Genomic DNA, 21,548 nt, shown 5'->3' with positions numbered 1-21,548 from the left:
AGGAGAAAAATGAAATTTTATTACTCGGCAATATTGGGTGAGCGTAGGATTACCCATAGAATATATGTGATCGTCTTTATCGCTATATCTATTTTAAGGATAAAACAATAATTTGAAAAAAAAAGCCAAGACTTCTTTGCTTTTAAAAACGTAGGCGGTCTCAGGTTATGTCGTACTACAGTCGAATTCTTTAAAGGACCTGACCATAAGCTGCGCGCAATAACTTTCTGTCAAATTTGAAACCGATATCTCCACTTTTACGATTAGAAGAATCTTTATCACGGTCGGACAGACGGACAGATAACTAGGCGGACATGTTTAAATCAGTTCAGAATTTTATACCGATCAATGACATTTTAATACAAGGCTTTCTGAAGCTTCCCTTTGGCTGTCTGAAGCTTTCCAGTTGGATAAAGTGACGGTACTCCCATCCTTCGATAATGCATGTAAAAATGCCTTAAATCCCGAAGTCTCAGTGAGAGCACAGCTTCTTCACTTGTACTTTTTTGCTTTCAATGCATGCAATGGGTTATATGAAAAGTTTGAAATTTTTCAAAAAAATCAATTTATCATTAATGTTATAACAGAAAAAATAGAAAAGTATTAAGCAATAAGTTTTATAAAATAAGCAAAAAAAAAAAAAAAACATAAATTTTCTCATTCAGATGGTCCTTTATCTTAATTATCACGATTTTTCGTGTTCTAAAATGACCGTTTTTATGGTTTGAAACTATATATATATATATATATATATATATATATATCGACAAGTTCGGAAAATCATCTTAGGCAGGGATCTAAATTCTAAGACAAAAGGCTTAAGGCAGTAGCAGCTAAGGTCATCGACTTTATTGAAAACTCTACCGCGCATGAATTTTGAACTCACAACCATTGAGTTGTTACTCGAGATCCTTTGCTTAATTTGCAGATTAAACGGTATCTTGCTATATAATAAATGATATATATATATATATATATATATATAACTCTCTGTTTTTCCACGAGATAGTCCTGCTTAATTTGTTGGAATAACTTTCCGTTGATCTTTCTTTATTAGCTGTCAAATCTTGAAACAAAATTACGTACTGTACATTTTACTTACAATGTCGACAGGCAGAATCAATTTAATATTATTGTAAGTCCAAGGTCAAGTTGGAAAAGATATATGCTTCGCTTATATTGAGCAAATATTATAATGAAAAATTTTTAAAAAATATTTTTTTTTTTTATATGAAGATTTGCTTTAAAGCGGACACAGCTTTCTTCTTCTGTTTTTGAGATTGTAGCAAATGTAGATTGTTTGTAGGTCGCGTCTGCTTGCAAACTTCATAAAAAATTTGAATATCATAATCGTGATTTTACAGTCGTGTCTACTTCGATTTCACCTTTTCAAACTTTTTTGAATAAAATATATAGGAAATGTGACAGCATTGCCTGTATATGCACGCTTAGTATAATACATCTAATAAGTAATACGTACACGCCTTTATAATAAGCCTATATATATATATATATATATATATATGAGAAGAATAAATTCATTAACTATTTTATCCATTAAGAGCGCCAACGTATGTGAATTGATTTAACTCATTTAAGTAAGTTTGCAAAAATTTTCAGATTATATTCAACGTTTCAGACCAATCTTTAAACTCGCAATGAAGTCGTTATGGTCGCACTTATTGTCTTATAAACAATATTTAACAAATTGAAATGTATCGCTTGCGCTGAGTGCACATTAATGTGAATTGTTTAACGTATGATAATTGCGTTAATTCAGCCACGTAGAAGAGTGCATTAACTCGCAGGCCTGAATATAACAATATATGCATATGCATGTATGTATGTATGTATGCATAGTAAGTAGTAAAAATATTTCTTGATATGACAATATAGTAAAATATCGCTGTTAAATTATTGCTATTATGGTTGTTGCTGTTGCAATAGCATTCACGCATTTACTAGCCCGTTTAAAAGGTAATTGATATCGTAACAACACAAGAAGCTGTATCCACAACACATGTATATATGTATGCGCTGCACTTGCCTAAGTGATGGCATATGCAGATGAATGTCTAAGCGTGTGTTTGTCTGATGTAAAATGGAAGAAAAAAAAACAAAAAAAAAAAAAACACAACTACATAACAAAACTTAGTTAACGAAAGCTCTACATATGCAATAAGTATGCCCATGCATGTATCATCAAATACGTGATGGTTCAACAACTAACGTCATTGCCATAAATGTTTACATTTTGGTTAGAAAAAATGACTTTTTTTGTTTTTTTTTCTTTTTTTTTCTTGTAAGTCAAATAAGTTTGCAGACTTTCAGTCCGGTACGGTCCGGCACGATCCGGTTCGTTCATTCATATGCTTGCGGCAATGTTAGCCCGTTGGTATTTGCTTCTTTCTTGTTTTGTTTATTGCTAGTTTTTGTTATGCTAAAATGAAAAGCAAACAAACCGAAGAGTTTTACGAGTAATACAAAATGACGTGGAATATTTCTTTCACTTATATACGTAGTCGTCATTGTGCTTTTTATCTTCTTTAAGCAGTTAACTGCGCTGAAAATGCACCAATTCTCTCTTTACTCAAATTCTATTCGAGTTGTGCTTGAATCGTAGACATGTCGGGAAAAATAAATAACAGAGCACTTGTAGCATACATAGTAGTAGAAGCCTGTATTGGCGCGGGAAACCTCTACATATATATCTACGATTTATTCAGACACACAAGCGTTTATATATATATACATATATATACATATACATGTTTATATCTTGGATAAGAAAGTCATTGAGATTTTGTAAAGTATCGGAGCAAATCAATGATTTAACATAATTCCAAAGAAAAAATAACTCCAATCGGGCTATGTCTCACGGCCTTTATGACAAGCTTATATAGGCATCTTTGGCAATTGCATCATCATTGAACTTTTCTCTCAATAAATTGATCTTGTCACGAAATATAATATATGGCACATTTACATATTGTTGTAGCCACATATCGTCCAAGTCGAAGTCATCTAATCTTTGCCGCAAAAGATCGGTTATCGTCTTTCGCCAGCTGTCTCCATCTAACACTGTTTGTAGTTGTATGGCTCATCCATCCATTGGCTGAACTTTTAGTTCATATTATTTTGTCTATCTCCTGTATATGCATGTAAGGGGTATGTGTATAGAGAATGCATATATATATATATATATAAATGTATATGCGTGTGTCAACATTTCAAACAGTTTATTAAATATTATATAAAATTATAGTTTTATTCTTTATTAAATTCAAGCGAAAATATCTTTTTTCATCTCTTAAAAATTCAGATCAAAAATGTATACTTATTAGGGTATGGACTATATGATGATAAATGCTTGACAAATTTAATAGAATCGTCACGTGAGCCCAACATGGATTTAGTAAAGCCAAAGCTTCTTTATTAAATGTTATATCACTTGGCTCGAAGGAGGCATTTTCACTAACACTACAAATTTTAATGTGGTGGCCGAACCTTAGGAAATCGTCGGACATATGAAATTTCAAAAAGCAAGAGTGGCTTTGGCTGCGCATAGTAAGAGATCACCCAAAGCCGATTTGCCATTCGACTCTAAGTTCAAAAGCCGAGTATTTGTGGGTGTTCAAAGAGATCAAGTTGACAAAGGAAAAATTGCTTCCAGTAAGTTTGATGCACCTTTCAGTTGGTTAGTAGGAGGATGCTCTCTTGCCTGACCTTTCGTGGTGTATTGCGATGCGTATATCTATCCCGAAGTTTTGGTGAGGACCTTAAGCAATGATAACACCCGATCTGAGGGCCTCAACCCTGACCACATTTGCGAGGAACACTTCTTATACGCACTCTTTCTTATTGTGGTACTAGAGAGGTAATACACTTGTTTCAATGGCGACTTTGGTTATCGCGATTCTTGAAAAGGTGATTCTCGTAATAACTGAGATAGATGACCGCGAAGTTTACGTGAGAATCGTAGGTTAATTTTGCCAAGGTATATGATCACCCTACAACCATGCTCACAACCGGTAAAGAGCTGTAAATTTACAACTTTAATTTTTGCCGTGAGTGACGCCTACAATGCGTAAGGAACTTTGACTTGTTGTGATCTATAAGGATTATCAAATTAAAGTATGGTGCAAATGTTAGAAGACAATGTGAAGAAGGCTCGATTGATTAAATGATATAATCATAACTAATAAAAATTTATATTAAGTTAAGCAGTTAGTATGAAAAATTCACTACAAGATGAACACGCCTATCTTACTTGGTAGTTAAAGGGAACGTGTTTCGAGACTCATGCCAGGTGACGTTTTGTCCTTCTATCTAAAAACATTCAGCAAGTTTGAACGACATATACAGCATTGATGTGACCAGAGTTGTGGCCATAGCCCTCGCTGATCGTGAATACATGTACACTTCATAGATCCTCGAATGTCTACTTCCTGAACTATTGATCACAATAATATACCTAAGAAGGCTGCATCCTTTTGTGATGCTCTTGCTAGGTGAGAAGGGGATATAAAAACATTTTTTATATTTCTCTTGGTTTTCTTCAGCTTTTCTGGGTTTTCTTCTCTTTCACATACCCGAACTTCATTTCCTAGCTTTAATAAGGTATTCTTTGTTTTTTTAACTTTTTGAAAATAAAATTCTCACACTTAACGGGTTAAAATTATTTCATTCAAATTTGACAAGTTATTCTTGTAGCTATTATTGTTTCTGATGTCGATGTTTAACAAGTGAATTCACAAATTTTTACGTATGCATTTATATTAACATAAGATACGTTCACGTACTCACTTGTTTAAAGGCACTCTCGCCAAATAAATATGATTACGTAGTCAATGCATTCCGATATTGTGGTTTGTATGTACGTCTTCTTAGACTTTAAAATGCTTTCGTATATGTATGCGTATTGTATGAGCTATGATATTTGTTACAAATTGCAATTGTATATACGTACACACACATATAAATGCACGTGAATGTAAAAATTTGTTTTTGCGACAACACAACAACTCATATAAATTGCATCTCGTTAAGGTCGTTTGCATATTTTGCAACTTTTCTCGTTTTTTTGTTTTCTTTTTTGTTTTTGCATTTTGCATTTTCATAGATAATTTTACACATAAATGCATCTGTACTAACAGATGATATATATATACTGACGTATACGTACATTTGTATATCTATTCAAACATTGACCGATCATTACGTATTTTTCTTTATCTCCTCTTCTTTGCAGATGCATTACGAATCCAAACGTCATCCAAACATATTTGATCAGATAAATTGACATTCAATTAAAAACTTCTTTGCTGTTTATTGTTTATATATATATATATATATATATATATATCGTTATCATTACTTTGCAATGTTCTTCTATTCAATACAAATAGTAGAATAAAGAAAGAAAGAAAGAAAGAGAGAACAGTTTTTTCTTCCTTTTTTTTTTTTTTTTTTTTTTTTCTTTTTTTCCAAATAATTTAGATTGATTCCTATTTAAAGTTTCGTGTTTTGTGATATTATGGATTTTATCAAGCAACGCTATCTTTGCTTCAAGTGATCCCTTTAGGTTTGCAAAACTTTGCAGGCAGACTTATATAACGATGTTACATATCGATTATAATAAGTATATTTAAATATTTGTAATGTGTGTACGAAACTCATTAATTACGTATTGTGATCGTGGCGTTGATAGGCACTACCTGTTGTTTTTATCGCAATATTTTTGAGATTTTTAGGCTCTACCTATTGAAAATATCTTTTCAAGTGTACGCTATAACAGTAAAATTACATCGTGAAAAATATCTTATCAAGTGTACGCTATAACCGTAAAATTACATCGTGAAAAATTTCGTGCGATACACAGGTCGGTTAGTGGCCGAAAGTCTCACAACGTTGCTGCTGGCGGGGCGTCTTAATGAGCTTAAACTTGTCTGCAGGTTATTGGCGAGCGAAATTAAATAGTTAAGCGAGCCTAAAGAAACGCTTGTTTCACTAGCAAACTCTAATGCCAAGATACGATTAGCGTCTAAAACAATTAACGTTTTTTTGAACATTGTCGCCGACTTGAGATGACTATCTCTGTATTTGTACTCCCTTGTACTCCCTTCCTACTACCGGAAATAGTGAGTACGCGAAAGACGTGAACTGCGTGACTGAAGGGTAGAAAAAAAAAGAAACGTAAAATAGATCAGTCTCCGAAGAAAAGGTTCAAATTTCCATGCTTGCTCCATTTCGGCAAAGGGTTGTTGAAAAGAGTTTCAAGTGAAAACGAAAAAGACAACAACAACAACTTTAACAATCGTTAATGGCTTAAATTATGATTTGGAGATGTCATCGTTTTTCAGGAATGAGTACAATTTGACGAATAACAGGAGTAGATTTGAAGAGGGTGCGGAAGATCGAGTATTATCTGCTATAGGGCATTATATGAACAGATTCTTCATGAAGGCGCTATACTTTCGTCTGCTTTTCTTTAAATCTATGTCTTCATGTGTGGCCTTATTGGCTTTAAAGTGAAGGCGGACAAATTCCAACGATACAGGAGGCTCAATATCCTTTTAGATCCATCAATTGTGGAAAAGGCCCTTTTCCTTATCTATTTTAAAGGAACGTGCTGCTGTATCAACGTGAAAGCCAAGGTTCCAAGGCATCATTTTTTGGAGATCGCCAAGTGTATGCGTTATGAACGGCTTCAATTGAATCACCAGGGAACTTTGCTTATACTAACTTGTGCAATTGAATTGCTTGCTAATAGAAAAGCGGTCCAATCATGCAAGAAAACATTACGTTAGCAGCTGATATGATAACATGAGCATGTTACACTTGATATCTCGCGTCCTTTTTTTGGTATTCACAATCCACCAATTGTATCTTCCCTTTCCAAGCATTTCAGTCAAGGAATCCTTGCCTATCACTGGACAGTTCATCGATTCTTATTGCATCTTCCTGATGCACGTGTGTGAAAAGTGTAACCAGAGTAAATATAATGGGCCTTCAACCTATAACACGCTCCTGGCGCCTGCTCCACTCAATCATTGTCAAATTTGGATCTTGATCGAATTCGATTATGATTTGCGACAAATTCGAACGCGAGACATAATCTTACCAAGCGATATACGTCGATCATTTGACAGTTTGAAGATATCTGGAGACAAATTTTTGCTGCGAGCATACGACTAAACTCAAAAGATGAATTGAATCATTATCGAATAAGCAAGAATAGGATGAACACATGTGTCATCGAAGAGAAGAAATACTAACTGCACTCTGATAATCTCTGGCGCGCCAGAGTTTGCTTAGATGCGAGAGAAGTTAAGAATGCCTGTCTCATCTTGCAAATTTACGCAGAATAAGTTTTTATTCATTTGTTTGTTTTTTTTTATTTTTTTTTTAAATCTGAGAAATTGTTTACTTTTTTGATCGTCATATTGGAGGCGCTGTCATAGCAATATCTTTTTCTTTTGGGTTTGTTATAAATTTTGTTGAATGACTAAACCGTTTTGTTTATAATTATACCATTGGTATATAAGAAAATACATAAGTTAGTGTAATAATTGCTCCCTGCTTTGGTTGTAGTCATTAACTTGACACACACATATTTTTACCTGTCGTCTATTTGTGTATAATTTGATCGTAAGCATGCAGCTTTTTAAAGAATAACTTTTAAATGACGTGTCTCTTAATTGCATATAAATGTTTCTTATATGTCCCGTAGCATTTGAGTATGTATAATAAAGTAGGTGTGGTTATACACGTCTTTATGGCCAATAATGACTTTTTAACGTGAGCTGTTATTGTTTTTCTTTGTTAATAATTTATTTCTATACAATCGTCACCATAGCAAAATTAATTTGTAGCGTTTACTTTGGAAAGGAATGACATTAGCCCCCTCGTATAGATGTGTATGCAAGTTTATGCAAGTTTTGCTTGCTCAGCATTGACTCAACCGTCCTGGTTAATCTGGTTTACATTCCAATAATTCTCTCTTGTTTCTCCGTTTTTATTTTTCACTCTCTCTTTCTCTCTCTCTCTTTCTATTTCTGTCTCTCTCACTCTATCTCTCTCTCTCTCTCTCTCTCTCTCTGGCTTTATATGACGAGTCATTTCACCTTCAAATGAGGAGTGATGCATGCGTAAAACGATTATTAGCTGGTGGTAGCATTCAGAAGATGACATCTCTTTCAGGTAAGATAGGAAAGTGTATTGCCTTGTTCTCGGAAACCAAGACATATCGGCCTTTTGCACGTTCGACTTGAAAATGAAACAGTCTTTTTCGAGAATTCGCCACCGCCGTCTCTCCCCCTCGTTCATCTGTTTGGAATTTGGCAGAACTTTTCCTGAACTTTCTACAATTCATTCATAACAACTTCGAATTGCTGTAATAATAATCGCGGGGAAAGAGAGTGATGGGGGAAAGCGTGTAGGTTTCACCCTTCACAATGCTTCTATGCCAAGTTCGGTAGCGAAAATTACAAAGGATTATTGCGGTTTTAAAGGAGAGCAATAGAGTAACCGACATTCGTCGATTACGTAACATTTTCGCAGTCTGTAAGTGTGTAAAAACGCATTGATTTACACATTAAAATGGAATAATTATCGTCCGCGACGTAACATACATAACGTGCATACACTTTCAACCATATCAAAATCGATTTTCATTGCAAAATCATGCCAGCCTATCTGTGACGCGAAAACTGTGTTAATAAGCAAAACGATCCCGCTTGGTCAAGTCAGCAATCCGGCTCTGTACAAGAAATATAATCGCATTCATGGATATTGATTCTTTCAAGCATAGCCCATGCCGAGAAAAAATGTCCTTAAAGTTAAGCGTATGCATTGAAAATGCTTAATTCCACTGTGCCCGATGATATACGGATCCAATGAGAGGCGCTAATATCTCCCACCGGGAAGTAAGATCCAACTTTACTGCTGGCTTGCTAAAACGTGATCGCGAATATAAATCATTCCCTTTCCTTTGCTCAAGGTGAGGCCTATCTAACACCAAGGGCACTTGGTATCTTACAATAGGTTTTTATAAATGCCTTAGGCAACATGTAGTCACACTTGTGTTTGAATCTTTTATACATTTTGCGATCAGAAACTATTGCTGGTTTTCCTTATCGCGTTTCAGTATCCATGGAGGTCGATAGCTATAGCCTCAGCTCAGCAAATATTCGTTGAGACCATTATAATCTAATTCTACTAATCTGCTCAATTCTCACATGGAGCTGTGTAATGGTGTGGCTATCTTAGCAAAAGAAGAAATTTCTTGCGTCTGTTGCATCTGTTGAAATCCCATGACCGGGTAAGCCCTTACTGAACATCTGATTCGGTCGTAATATCTCTTCGATCTTTAATCAGTGAAAGTCGCCGAACTATTGAAAGTGTATGAAAGAAAGAGAAATCGAAAGTGAAAGTGAAAGTGAACGAGGAGCATTAGTAATGAAAAACTCATTGGATAACAACGACGCGCCTAGCCTGCGGTGAACGAATAGGTTTTTTGGTATAAGATGTGGACTGGCTGCGGTATTTATTATTAGATTTACAATTGTCGAAGTAGATACGTCGTTACGATCAAAAAAAGCAACTTTTCAATTGCAATTGAAACTTGTTCGATTCTGTTCTCTTACTTTCCGTTTTCCCTTCCCATTTTCCATTGGTTTTTTTTTCCCCCTTTTTCTTGCATTTTATCTTCTCCTTCTTTTTTATCTCCTATAATCCTTTCATCACAAAAAGGAAGCAAACAAATTGAAAATTCTTTACTAGAATTTTTCTTTTTTTTTTTTTTTTTCTGTTAGCTGAACTTGTTGGACACTACTTACTACTTTGAGCGCTGAGTTGATCCAATTTCGAATTAGGCTTAAACTTTTTTATCCAGTCGAAGCGATATTGTCAGTTAATTTTTTAATAAGTTATAACAAAGACGAGAACCTGTCCGCGACAAGGCTTGGCTCTTTTACCAGACTTTTGCATTACACTTTAAATATATTCGTGGTATTCGATGTCATATTATTTTTGTGCTGGCAAGAAAATGTTTTCACTATTAAAACACATCCTGTCTTGAGTTATTTCTATGTAAGAAGAGAATTCACGAGAGCCAAGCAGCTACGTATTTCGTTGCGAGCATTCAAATGTTGTAAATAGCCGGATCGATTGAATATATGTTTTATTCTTGCTCTAATAGTATACATAATAATAATAATAATAATGATAATGATAAAAAAAAAAAAAAAAAAAAGTTTATTTGCCCTAAGGTTATTTGTTTGTTTACAATTTGTTGTTGTTTTTCTTTCATAAAAAAAAAAATGCAAATATGACGAAAAAAATGTTAAAATTACTTAAAAGACAGCAACAATCACAGCAAAATAAAACCGAGCCAACAATTGCAAAAGAAACCTATAAAAAATTTATTATAATTTTTATTTTATGTTATTATTATGCCAATCATCGAAAGATAAAGGCATACAAGATTTATTTTACCGTTTGTAACACCAACAAATATGTGCTACCGTATTGTACGTTTTTCATCGGAACCAACAATTTACTCTTAATCGAGAACGGGGCGGCCAAGTTTGAAAATGGATATTGTTAAACAACAACGTCCACAATGACAATGAGTTGTAGATATTGTGCTAACATTTTGCTAATGCTAATGCTAATACTAAAAAAAATGGGTGTGATGCATACGCAAACACATATAAGTGACAAGTAACGGTAGAGATGAAATTGTAACTTGTAAGATAATTAAATAAAAAATTTCTTGGAACTATTCTTGGTCAGAGTCAGAATCATCGAAAATTCAGTGGAAAGATGAACCTAAAATTAACCTGCGCCTGCCTACGAAATACTTAATAAATATTACATATTGAGATGTGTTCAACCGGTAGCTATTAAGGCGAACATAACTTTCATTGATATCTGGTAGTTTTTCTTGCTTCATTTTTTCCGTAATGGTTCATAGTGAGCGTGTGCAAAGGTTTATATGAACCTATACATACGTATATTTTTTATTATTTATTTGAAGATTGAAATAACGCATACGAGAAATCTATCTGAATATTTATTTATATATATATATATATATATATATATATATATATAATATGTATATATATATAAAATGTAGATAAGAAAGCTAAACTGATCGACCAATGCTTGCAATCATTATCACCTAAAAATTCGCAACGTATTTATGTGATGATGACGATGATGATGATGATGATGATGATGGTTGATGAGGTTTTGCAAAGCGAATTTGTATAATTATTTATACACAACTATACTAATAACAGATATTTTTGTTGTTATTTGGTAAGTATGCGTGAGGTTGTTGTGACGGTATTTCGTTGGTTGATTTCTTATCTGTTTGTTGCGTTTTGACGACATCGTTAAAATGACTAAAGAAAACAAATATATATATATATATATATATATATATATATGTATATATATATATATGTACATGTATATGTAAAGATGAATTTAATAAAAAAAATAAAGAATACTGATTACGTCAAGATTAATATTTGATTACTGGTAATGGTGGATGAACGAGTTAAGGGTAATGTTGTTGACGTTCCTTTCAAGCAATCAGGGACATATGGTAAAGTAGAAACGGGTAGCGAATAAAAGAGAAAGCAAAAAAAAAAAAAAAAAACGCGCGTTTGTGGAGCAAATTCATTTAAGAATACGCTTTTCATAGTTATTGTTGTTATTATTGCAGGCAAATTGTTGCTTTTATTTTATTTTATTAATACGATCGGTATTAATTTCTTAAATTCTTTTAAGTAAATATTTGGCGCGATTGCTTTAGCACTTACACACATATGTACTCCTTTGACAGACAGCATTTTTATTCTATACATGTATATATACATACATATATATACATATTTATATACATGTATATGTGTAAATATATATATATATATATATATATATGTATATATATATATGTATTTATATATATTACATATATTTGCGTTTGTTTATAGTTTATGTTAAGTTGATGAAAATATATTTTTATTTAATTATTTGAATACATAGCATTTGATTTGATTTTTTCGTTTTAAATTCAGTTTAATGTGCAAAGCGCTTTCGTTACTCACGGCGACTACTTTACGTAGCAGACTAAACTTTGTTGATGATGACAACACAGCAAAGAAGAAAATAAAAAAAAAATGAAAAAAGAAACACAATGAAATGAAAAACGGGCCACTATTAGCTGTGTATTGGTGAGTAAGCAACAGTTCGCCACTATGTTGTATAAAAATTCATTTTATAGAGTATCAAATGTACATGTACACATGATTGTTATATCGCAACCATATAAACGCATATGCATATATGCGAAGCTATTGTAAGAGATTACAATGAAAATGTATACGACGACGACACGAATAACAACAATAATTACAACTACAACGACGCAAACGAACGACGGGCCACGATGATATTATAGCGATGACTACAACGGCTACGACACGAGCAATAGCAACAATAACAACCGCATAAAAATGTATAATATTTATAATACATTATAAACACACATTCATACAAATAAACGAACACTCTGTCATTAGAATTGTTTGAATACATTACGTCGTCGAATACGCTTTAAACGTTTCGATAGTTAGTCGTATATGTCATTTATTTATATGTGCGGTATTTTAAACATTTTTACGCATATATATATATATATATATATATCTTCTTTTTTGCTCCCGTTTTCTTTCTTCGCTATGTACGTTTGGTTATTTGTTAGAGAAAATTTTCAAATAAATGCAGAGAAAGCGAGAGAGAGAGAGAGAGAGAGAGAGAGAAAGGGAGAGAGAAATATTACTCTTGCGACAAGAAATATCTTGTTAGTTTTTTTAATCACTATCCGCCTACACATATAAATATTGCTAAAGCGTCGTTAATATTATGCAGAAGAACTTTTTTCAAATCAAAGTTTTTCACTTTGTTTTTATTGGCCGTTCGTAGTACTTGCTAAAGAAAAACGAAAGTTCTCCTCTCTAATGCAATAAAACTGTGCGAAACTATTTAATGAAAAGCTTACTCAGCCTATGAATAACAAGTTTTCGTTTTCGTTAGTTAGTGTATTTTCTATTCGTTTCTCTCTTTTTATTTTGATTTTCTTTCGTTCTTTACTTTCGCCGAATACCGTATGAGTTACATTCGTTGAATATTGTTAGTACTCATACGACCTCTTCTACACTGTGGCCAATTTTAGAGAAAATTACAGTAAAAGTTACTTTTTTTCGTTTTTTTGTAAATAACTTTTTACAAGAGTTTACCTTAGCACAAATTAAACTCTAAATCTTTTCCCAACAAAATTTCGAAAGAAATATAAAAAAGTCTATAACTTACAATTACAATAACAATGGAAAAAATGGAAAGCAACAAGGCGAATATGTTGGCTTAAGAGTAGTCAGTTATCTACTTTGTTTGCTATAGGATAATGAAACATATATGATATAGTGTTTATCTGCGATGGCGTTTTAGTGTTTCAATTTTCTTGGCAATGCTATAGCTTCATTGCTAGAAAACATGTTTTGGATCCATCTCGCATAAACTACGGTTTTTGTACGTTCTCTGTACAAAGTACTGTTACGAAAATCGATAGGGACTATAATATCGATGTACGATACATTTTATGCTTCCCAAGAAATTTCCTTCAATAGCTGATTGGTCGTTATCCAAATTATCCAAGTTAAGTATATGTACAAGTGCGGTAGAGTTTTTAATAATACTAAAAAAAAAAAAAAAAAAAAAAAAAAGCCGATAGCCTTAGATGCTAGTGCTTTTAAGAGTTTAGTCTTAGAATTTATTTCTCTGGCGAAATTAATAATAATAATAATAATAATAATAATAAGTATATGTACAAGTTGCTTCGGTTTCTTTTCAATTCTTAGACAGAATAATTCTAATTATGGAAAAATGCAAGTTCGACATCTTCATGTTGTGCCTTTAATGCCAACAAAATTCATAAAATTTTAGATTTTAGTAACACCTTTGCTACAGTCTGTTCGCATTATTCACGTCATTGTCTTTGGCTATCTACGTTTTACTTCTTATGACTACGTCTTGCAGACACTATTCTAATTCGTAATGCTTTAGTAGCGACTTGCAGACAAGTGGTGTTCAAGCGTAAAATCTCTTGTGGTATAAGTGTATATTAAGTTTGTGCGGATGTGCGCAAAATCTAGAAAGACTTGAGTTAAATTTAACAAATTTTGTACCGATCGAGTCAGAAAATGGTTCTAAACTTGTCTGTGCATCTATCCATCTATCCAGCTGTCCATCAGCCCACCTGTCCAACTGCCCGTCTGTCCATCTTGTTGTTTTGTGTTCAACCTACAAGTCGCAATTTTTAAAATATTTCGATGAAATTTGGTGGATCGACATGTTTTAACCCAAGACCGCTCACTATTAAAAATATATTTTGATCGTATCACTTTTTCGATCGAAAAAAAAAAAAAAAAAAAAATCGTTCAATAATAGTAAATGGAAAATTGTTATCTTATGCAGAGAGAGTACAGTTATGTACGATGTGTGTGATATTTCGCATTACTTTCGCATCATTTTTATCAAAAGTTGTCGCTGATCAAAATACATGCAATTACCTGTTATTTTAAATATCACTGGCTTCTTCAGTCACTACCATTCGATCATTTATTGTCGCCATCAAATAAGACAAACATATATTGCTAACGTCGTACTTGGTATATATAATACATAATATAAAGTAATATTTTTCTTTGTTCCAAATAACTTTTCCTTATACAATTTCATGTTTATTTGTTTGTTCTTTATACATTTGTTACGTAAGTTTAACACTTGTTACGTATTTGTTGTCGTAATGATGCCCTAAATAAAATGTTTCTGTTTCTGTCATTCAATCCTTTCGCTTTTATTGAAATCTTACATATGTGCGCAAATTACATTCGTACGAATTTTACAACCTTTTGTGAAGTTTTACGCAATAAAATTTTCCCCAAAGGTTGGCCGAAACTCTCGTATTGCTGATAAACATGTAATCCACGTACTACGGTAGCATGCACAACTCCACGCAAACGTTGATTTGTATATGGTGTGGACTGAAAAAGACAACAAAATGATTTGAAAATCAAAATTGTATACATTCTTCTCATTATATATTTTTACTTTAATGGAAGACTGTAACATATCGGGTGATACTTGAAATTCTTCATCGGGATTCCATATGCAAAAATCGGCATCGTAACCTTCAGCTATTTTACCTTTAAATCTCTCTAAACCGCAAAGTAAAGCAGGATTTTCACACATTGATTTGTAAATATGCTGCATGCCTAAGCCATATCTTTGGCAATGGGTCCAAATTATTGAGAGACCTGAACAACTTTTTATACGTTTAAGAAGAAAGACAACAAAAACAAAGAAAAAAAAAAAAAAAAACGACAGTCATGCTTGCTACTCACCTAGTTGGAGTGAAGAAATACCCGGCCAAGCATTTAAAAAGTTTCCTCTAGTGCGTCCGTACGTCAAGCATTTAGGGCCCGCTGTAGCTGGTGAATGATCGGAGGCAATTAAATCTAAGCAACCAGTCCTTATGGCCTCCCATAAAGCCGGCTGATTCATTTTTGATCTAATTGGCGGCTGAGTTTTAAATTCCGTACGGCAGTCCTCTATATCTTCGGCCGCTAAACTTAAATAGTGCGGACAAGTTTCGGCGGTTAGCTGAGCTCCTTTATCCTTACAGTCTTTGATAAGGGATAAGACCTCATTGGAACTCAAATTCAATAAATGAAAATGTTTTCTACAAATACAACAGAAACACAATAGAAACAATATTAAAAATGAATTATATCCCGTTTCTATAATCAACAAGCTCATGATTTTAGTTTGTGCATTAAAAAGAATATATATGGAGCTAAGCTACTTTTAAAGTAAACGAGTCGTGTATTGAAACAAACTTTTTATGCTTTAAAGCTAATTCAGTGATGGCTTGTACGGCATTTATTTCCATTTGAGACGGTCTTGTTCGCAGAAATGACTCATAGCGCTTCGGTTCGTTTTCGTTAGCTGCTACAGGCTGTTGTAGAGCACTTTCAGCATGTACTGCTATGACAACGTTATCGTCTAATTTGCAAAGGATATCATGAAGTTGCCCAGTCGTAATGGCGGGAAATTCCTTATTAACTGGTTCGGCGGTATGTGATAAAGAGCACTGCAGGCCCATAACACCGGCGCTTAATAGAGATGATAACTCTTGTAAGTTGTCCGGTATTAGACCACCCCAAAAGCCTACATCGACAAAAATTTTACCACGTGCGGTAGAAGTCTTAGCTCTGAGTCCAGCCAAAGTAGTTGTAGGTGGTACAGCATTACTAAAATCATAGATAATTTATCAAATTAAATTTGTTTTACGATTTAAAAAGAGCTTACGTAGGTCGATCTATAATAGTGGTGAAACCACCTGCTGCCGCCGCTTTCGTAGCATTTAAAAAACCCTCCCAATCTTTCCGCCCCGGCTCGTTAATATGCACATTGACATCAATTAGGCCTGGCATTAAAACCATATTTTCAAAATCGAAAACCTAAGTGTACATTACCTTAAGTTTCTACTTAATTGCTCTTTCTCTTAATTGCTTGCACCTACCGCTTGCGATTCTGTGTTGTACAAATAACTGTTAACCTCTTGCGGTGTACGCATTACTTTCCTTATAATACCGTCTTCACTCACTATGATACCACCATTTATGAAATTCTCTTCGGTACCCAAGTAGATGCGTTTGCTTAGAAATAACAAATCCATTATACTTTTAAGAATTTTTATATTTATCTTCGCACATAACACTTCCGAGTGTTTTACTAATGTATTACCAAAGACCTCGTTCGGTTAACAACTAAATATTAATTTCGCTTAAAAGCCCTCTCGATCGTCGAACAAATAAAGCTTTTCAATAAATGAGCTAAACTACAAAAAGCAAAAGCTCCTTGGGTATTATTGGTTTTATTTCAAGAGTAAAGATTTTCAATTATTTCATTAAAAAATTGCCGACATTTAAAAGTTTTTTGAACTTTTCATTATTTATCCAAAGCCATTTAGCGTAGCAGTGATGCATGTTCGCTTTCGATTTAAAGTTGCCGACAAGATTTCAAATCGATTACATACATCACTCAATAAATCTCCGATCTAACACATACATGGAAACATTGGATTTCTGGATAATATCAACAATCGGTATACATCGATACATATCAAAATTTGATGACATTTCATGACTATTAGTTCACCAATTTCAATTGTCATAGTGACGTCATTTTTATAATTTTTAAAGCAGTAGAAAAATTGAAATTTCGTGTGCCGATTACGAAAAAGCGTTGCTTTGCATCCTAACTGATCAAATCATTCACATCGACTACGAAACTGAATCGCTTTGCTAGGAAGATGATGGTGGGACCAGAATAGTGTTAAAGTCTGGTGAAAAAAATTGTCACACAGATGGGAAAAATGTATATTTTTAACGGTGGGGCGAAATTTTCAGCGAAAATTTCTTTCTATCATTTTTATATATTAGGTCGTATGAAAAGTCTTTGCGGTTTTTTTCCGTGGAATAATATTAATGCCTATATATCGGTCAATATTCACTTGATTATCTTAAACGAACATATGCTTCAAAGGTGACATTTCACCTTAACGTTTTCTGTGAAGATAGTTTTAAAAAGTAAAAAAGTTTTATTGATTTGAAAAATGGACGAAATATCTGAAGAAATTCACTGTGTGATGCTTTGTTGTTATAAAAAAAAAGAGGCGAAATTTAGGAAGTGTACGGTGAGATTGCTGTGTGATTCCATTCTGGGAATATCGTTGTCAAAGGTGCACCTCGCTCTTGTCAAAAAAGTCCATGAAACTGTGCAATCGGTGGAACAAAATCGCCACATAATCTGTCAGGAAGAGGGGAGGTAATAAACGTCAATCACATGACAGATTGTGATCATTTGAAAAGAGCGGTCTAGCAAAAGGAACTCGAGACGACGGTCAAAACCGTAAAGACTTTTCATGTAACTCATTAATAAACACAAAATGTTGGGTTTCTAGTATGCATGCGTGGTACATGACTCGGTTTGATTAGCTCCTGCAAATATGTACAAACAAATCCTAATATTTACATCAAAAACAGTAATTGTTTATAGAGCAAAAGGGCTATGCCGTTGCTCATACTAAAATGAACGAAATCGCATTTGCGTAAAGACAAGTTACGCATATTCATTGACTTTTGTACATAACTAGCCAGCACCATTTGAGTCGTTAATCGATCGCTAAGAGATAAGTACGTGGAACACGATATATAATGCAATCAAAATAGCATACGCAATAGTACGCATTATAAGTATTATGCTTTTATGCAATTTGGCAGCACTGCACAGAAGTACTACTAATCTACTTGTACAAGTATAGTTAAAACGTTACGAGACGAGACGAGAAAGATCGATCGTTAATTATCTCTCATTCTACTCTGCTTCGTTTAATAAGATGATGGGCGTTCATAATAGATTGGACAACGGATGAACGAGAAGCACAACAGAACATAACAGATAATCGAATTAAAAAAAATTACTTGAGTGAAATTTTCAAAAGTGCTATAAACAGAGAAATCGCTTAAAGCGAAAGGGATCTGATCTTGGGCGTCCACAGACTGAAGACGATCAAGTGTGTGTGTGTGTGTGTGTGTGTGTGTGTGTGTGTGTATGAGCACAACAGAGTGAAGAGTTATGAAATCCTAAAATTCTAATTAATGGTTTAAGGTAATATGTAATAATTTGACAACAACAACAATTTGTTAATCATTAAGCTCAGTCAACTAGCATTATCACATGACGTATTTTAATAGCGTCATTGGTTAAAAATACTTGGAGAGTACCATATCATTTAAAATGTATGCGGATCCGTAAAATAATGAAATAGTGTCTTGGAAACTCACTTTGTAAATAGTTCTTCTAAAATTGCAAATAAAATCTGCTCCAGTTATACGAACGTAGGAACGTTAGGAAAACGCATAAATCGACAAAGGTCTTATATGCATTAATATTAAATATATATATATATATATATATAAATATATATATATATATGCGCGCATATATGCAATAGTAAATAATTATAAACGATTTGTTCACAAAAACTTCTTTCTTTCACCACGAAATCTATCTATCTTCGTAGGCCTGTAGAGATCTTTTCACTGAAATTTACGAAAGTATCTAATGGAATATGATGAGTGGAAATCTTTAATAAAAGCTGAAGTAAGCATTCGCACGAAAACCAATTACGTTTGTAACGTTATGTTGGAAATTCTCTCGTGTTTATGCACAAACTTAAGCATACAATGTGTATATTTAGAAACGCAGAAGGGTATATCCGTCTGCTTTGTAAACATTCGACAAAATGTGACGTGACGTAAAGAAACATTTACTTTTACCTTTAATTTTGGCCAAGCAAGCAATAAGAATGAAAGAACAACCAGTCAAGTCAAATAGCTATGAGGGCAACAACACTGCCTGTATTACGTCAGCAGAGAATTGCTTTCCATTTTTTTTTTTTAATTTTCTTGACCACGCTAGCTATACTACTGCTTTCCGCCATTTCCGCACACTCCCCCGATTGCATCAACTATGGTGTGTGTGTGCGCGTTTATATCTATTTGCTTTTATTGTTTGGATTATTGTTGTTCATCTAGTTGCCATTAGAGACAGCAGAGCTGTTCTTTCAGACATGTAATCGCCGCCATAACAAAAGCGCAGAAAAAGCTGATTTTAAACATTTGGATGGAAGATAAAGATAGCGCTTTGCCTTGGAGCGATACGACTTACTATTAGTGATGCTGCCCATTACAAAGGCGGATTCATCAATCATAAAGAAGTACAGATTTTAAATGTTAGGCAGTCTACAAACCTTTTGAAGGCATCTATCCATATATTATGATTTTCGCTCTAGTCTTTGCGTTTGGTTTATCTGGGGCTTCTTCTTTCCTTTCTGGCGCTACGGGCGCTACGGGGAAACTCGAAATAAATTTCTTTTGTTCGGTCTTGCGGAATTTCGCGGGAAAAGCGTTTTCTCGTTATCGAGTTGCTTTACAACCGGGTATTTCACCCATATAAAGGTATAGAGTTTAGATGAGCCTTGCTCTCGCCAGAGAAACTTAAAAATAAAAAAAATAAAATGATCAGATATATTTTTTAATTATGTGCGTCACTATGCCTTTTCACAGTCTGCTAGTCAATCCGAAGGTTATTTATGCGTGATAGTTGATAGAAAGAAAATCAGAAGAGATATAAAAAGTTTATAACGAAATTATGGAATCAGTCTGTTTAGTTTGTTGTGTTGTCATAAGGGTGTAATTGAATGCTTAAATCATTGCTTAACATGCATAATGAGATTTTATTCTTCCATAGAGAGCTTAATGTCGTCGTCGCCCATGCTCAGTTGTACGTTCTTCCGGTAGAAGAATGGTTGTGAAAGTGTGTAAATTCGACTCGACTTGCGGAGCTATTATTAACGTGGGCATATATTACATAAAATACATAACATCGATAAATAGTTGAATCATTATATCCGGGGCTTTTGCCTAAAACGATTACAGGTCACCCTTGTCGACGTTTAATGTTGCTTCAACGAAAGTTTCTTTCTTAGATTGTACTTTTCGAATTTTACGGATACATTTCATTGACTCGTACTTTCTCCTCCATTCTCGTCCTTATTGAAGTCTTATTGAAGTAAAAAATGTTTCTTGTTATTTCCAATTTCTATTTTATGAATCGATCTACACACCCTTTCGAAATTTACATTGAATAAGAAATGAGAAATAAATGTTGTTTATTATCTTTTACGTGTTCATTGATTGAACTACGCCTGGAAAATACTTGTAGTTTTCAATTGTGTAAAAGTTTTATTTATTTATTTTTTTTAATTAAAAAAAAAAAAAAAAATAAGAAATTTACCAGGCAACGATATACGAAAAATTTCAAGTGATTTGTTGAATCGATAAATGCCATAAGTAAAATTGAGAAATTTCAAGCGATTCTTCTTTTCCTGTTGTTCATGCGAAACGCCTAACGCACATTGTCTCTATTTTTTTGTATTGTATATAAGAATTTTTTCTGTGCTGAAATGTTTGCAGAGAATTATGGCTCAAGAACAACAAATTAGAAAAGGAAATACTATTGTAAATACTTATGGAAGGTATCAATGCTCGGCATTCCTTACTATGTTAATTTTGTTCTTTTAAAAAATAATGCATCCCTTTTGATTGATCGTATACTTCTAGAGTTAACAATTTGACTAATCACGAACGCTTCAGAGTTAGTTTTTGTACCGATTTGGATAAATCGGTGCTGGTGAATAATTTCGAAAAGCGCGGCTGGTCACAGGTGGGTTCCGATGATGATTGGAATTTTTATTGGGCCTGCGTGCAATCATGTCGCGGTATATTCAGTGTCGACAGCGGTTACCGAATGAATGATAATCAAATGATTAATCACTTTCCAAA

At 33.6% G+C, this 21,548-nt stretch overlaps 3 protein-coding genes across 6 annotated transcripts in view; 1 reads left to right on the top strand and 2 right to left on the bottom strand.

Annotated features, from left to right (window-relative positions):
- Positions 1-11,949, bottom strand: part of LOC119644812 (cyclic AMP response element-binding protein B) — a 35,258-nt gene extending 23,309 nt beyond the window's left edge. For 2 of the 3 annotated variants that reach the window (XM_038044559.1, XM_038044560.1), the window contains exon 1: positions 11,838-11,949. The gene's annotated coding sequence lies outside the window, so the exon portion shown is untranslated. Of the gene's footprint in view, positions 1-9,839; positions 10,157-11,837 lie in introns of those variants that run through there. The other variant, XM_038044562.1, reaches the window with a different exon arrangement.
- Positions 11,950-14,704: 2,755 nt separating this feature from the next.
- Positions 14,705-17,530, bottom strand: LOC119644811 (allantoinase). Of its 2 annotated transcripts, XM_038044554.1 has the most exons (6): positions 16,661-17,530; positions 16,447-16,598; positions 15,975-16,388; positions 15,480-15,817; positions 15,187-15,392; positions 14,706-15,119 (listed from the first exon to the last, which is right to left on the bottom strand). In XM_038044554.1, the coding sequence occupies exons 1-6, from the start codon at positions 16,814-16,816 to the stop codon at positions 14,961-14,963; spliced, it is 1,425 nt and encodes a 474-aa protein (XP_037900482.1). In that variant the 5' UTR covers positions 16,817-17,530; the 3' UTR covers positions 14,706-14,960. The 2 variants fall into 2 exon arrangements, with proteins under 2 accessions (XP_037900481.1, XP_037900482.1); XM_038044553.1 differs by having other exon boundaries at positions 14,705-15,392.
- Positions 17,531-19,137: 1,607 nt separating this feature from the next.
- Positions 19,138-21,548, top strand: part of LOC119644814 (probable tubulin polyglutamylase TTLL1) — a 2,935-nt gene continuing 524 nt past the window's right edge. Inside the window, exons 1-2 of the mRNA XM_038044566.1 lie at positions 19,138-21,241; positions 21,327-21,548. The exon at positions 21,327-21,548 is cut by the window's right edge and continues 306 nt beyond it. Of these exons, the coding sequence (XP_037900494.1) occupies positions 21,186-21,241; positions 21,327-21,548 (278 nt within the window). The 5' untranslated portion in view covers positions 19,138-21,185. The remainder of the gene's footprint in view (positions 21,242-21,326) is intronic.

This window comes from Glossina fuscipes, unplaced genomic scaffold (assembly GCF_014805625.2).
Source record: "Glossina fuscipes isolate IAEA_lab_2018 unplaced genomic scaffold, Yale_Gfus_2 0, whole genome shotgun sequence".
Taxonomy (NCBI): domain Eukaryota; kingdom Metazoa; phylum Arthropoda; class Insecta; order Diptera; family Glossinidae; genus Glossina; species Glossina fuscipes.
Note: the sequence above shows the minus strand (reverse complement) of the source record. Positions and strands in the feature narration are given on the sequence as shown.

Coding starts and splice junctions, on each gene's coding strand:
- LOC119644811 (XM_038044553.1), bottom strand. CDS start 16,816: ATGGATTTGTTATTTCTAAGCAAACGCATCTACTTGGGTACCGAAGAG. Junction 15,818..15,974: donor TTAGCTTTAAAGCATAAAAA/GTTTGTTTCAAT, acceptor TTGTATTTGTAG/AAAACATTTTCATTTATTGA. Junction 15,393..15,479: donor TATTTCTTCACTCCAACTAG/GTGAGTAGCAAG, acceptor AAAGTTGTTCAG/GTCTCTCAATAATTTGGACC.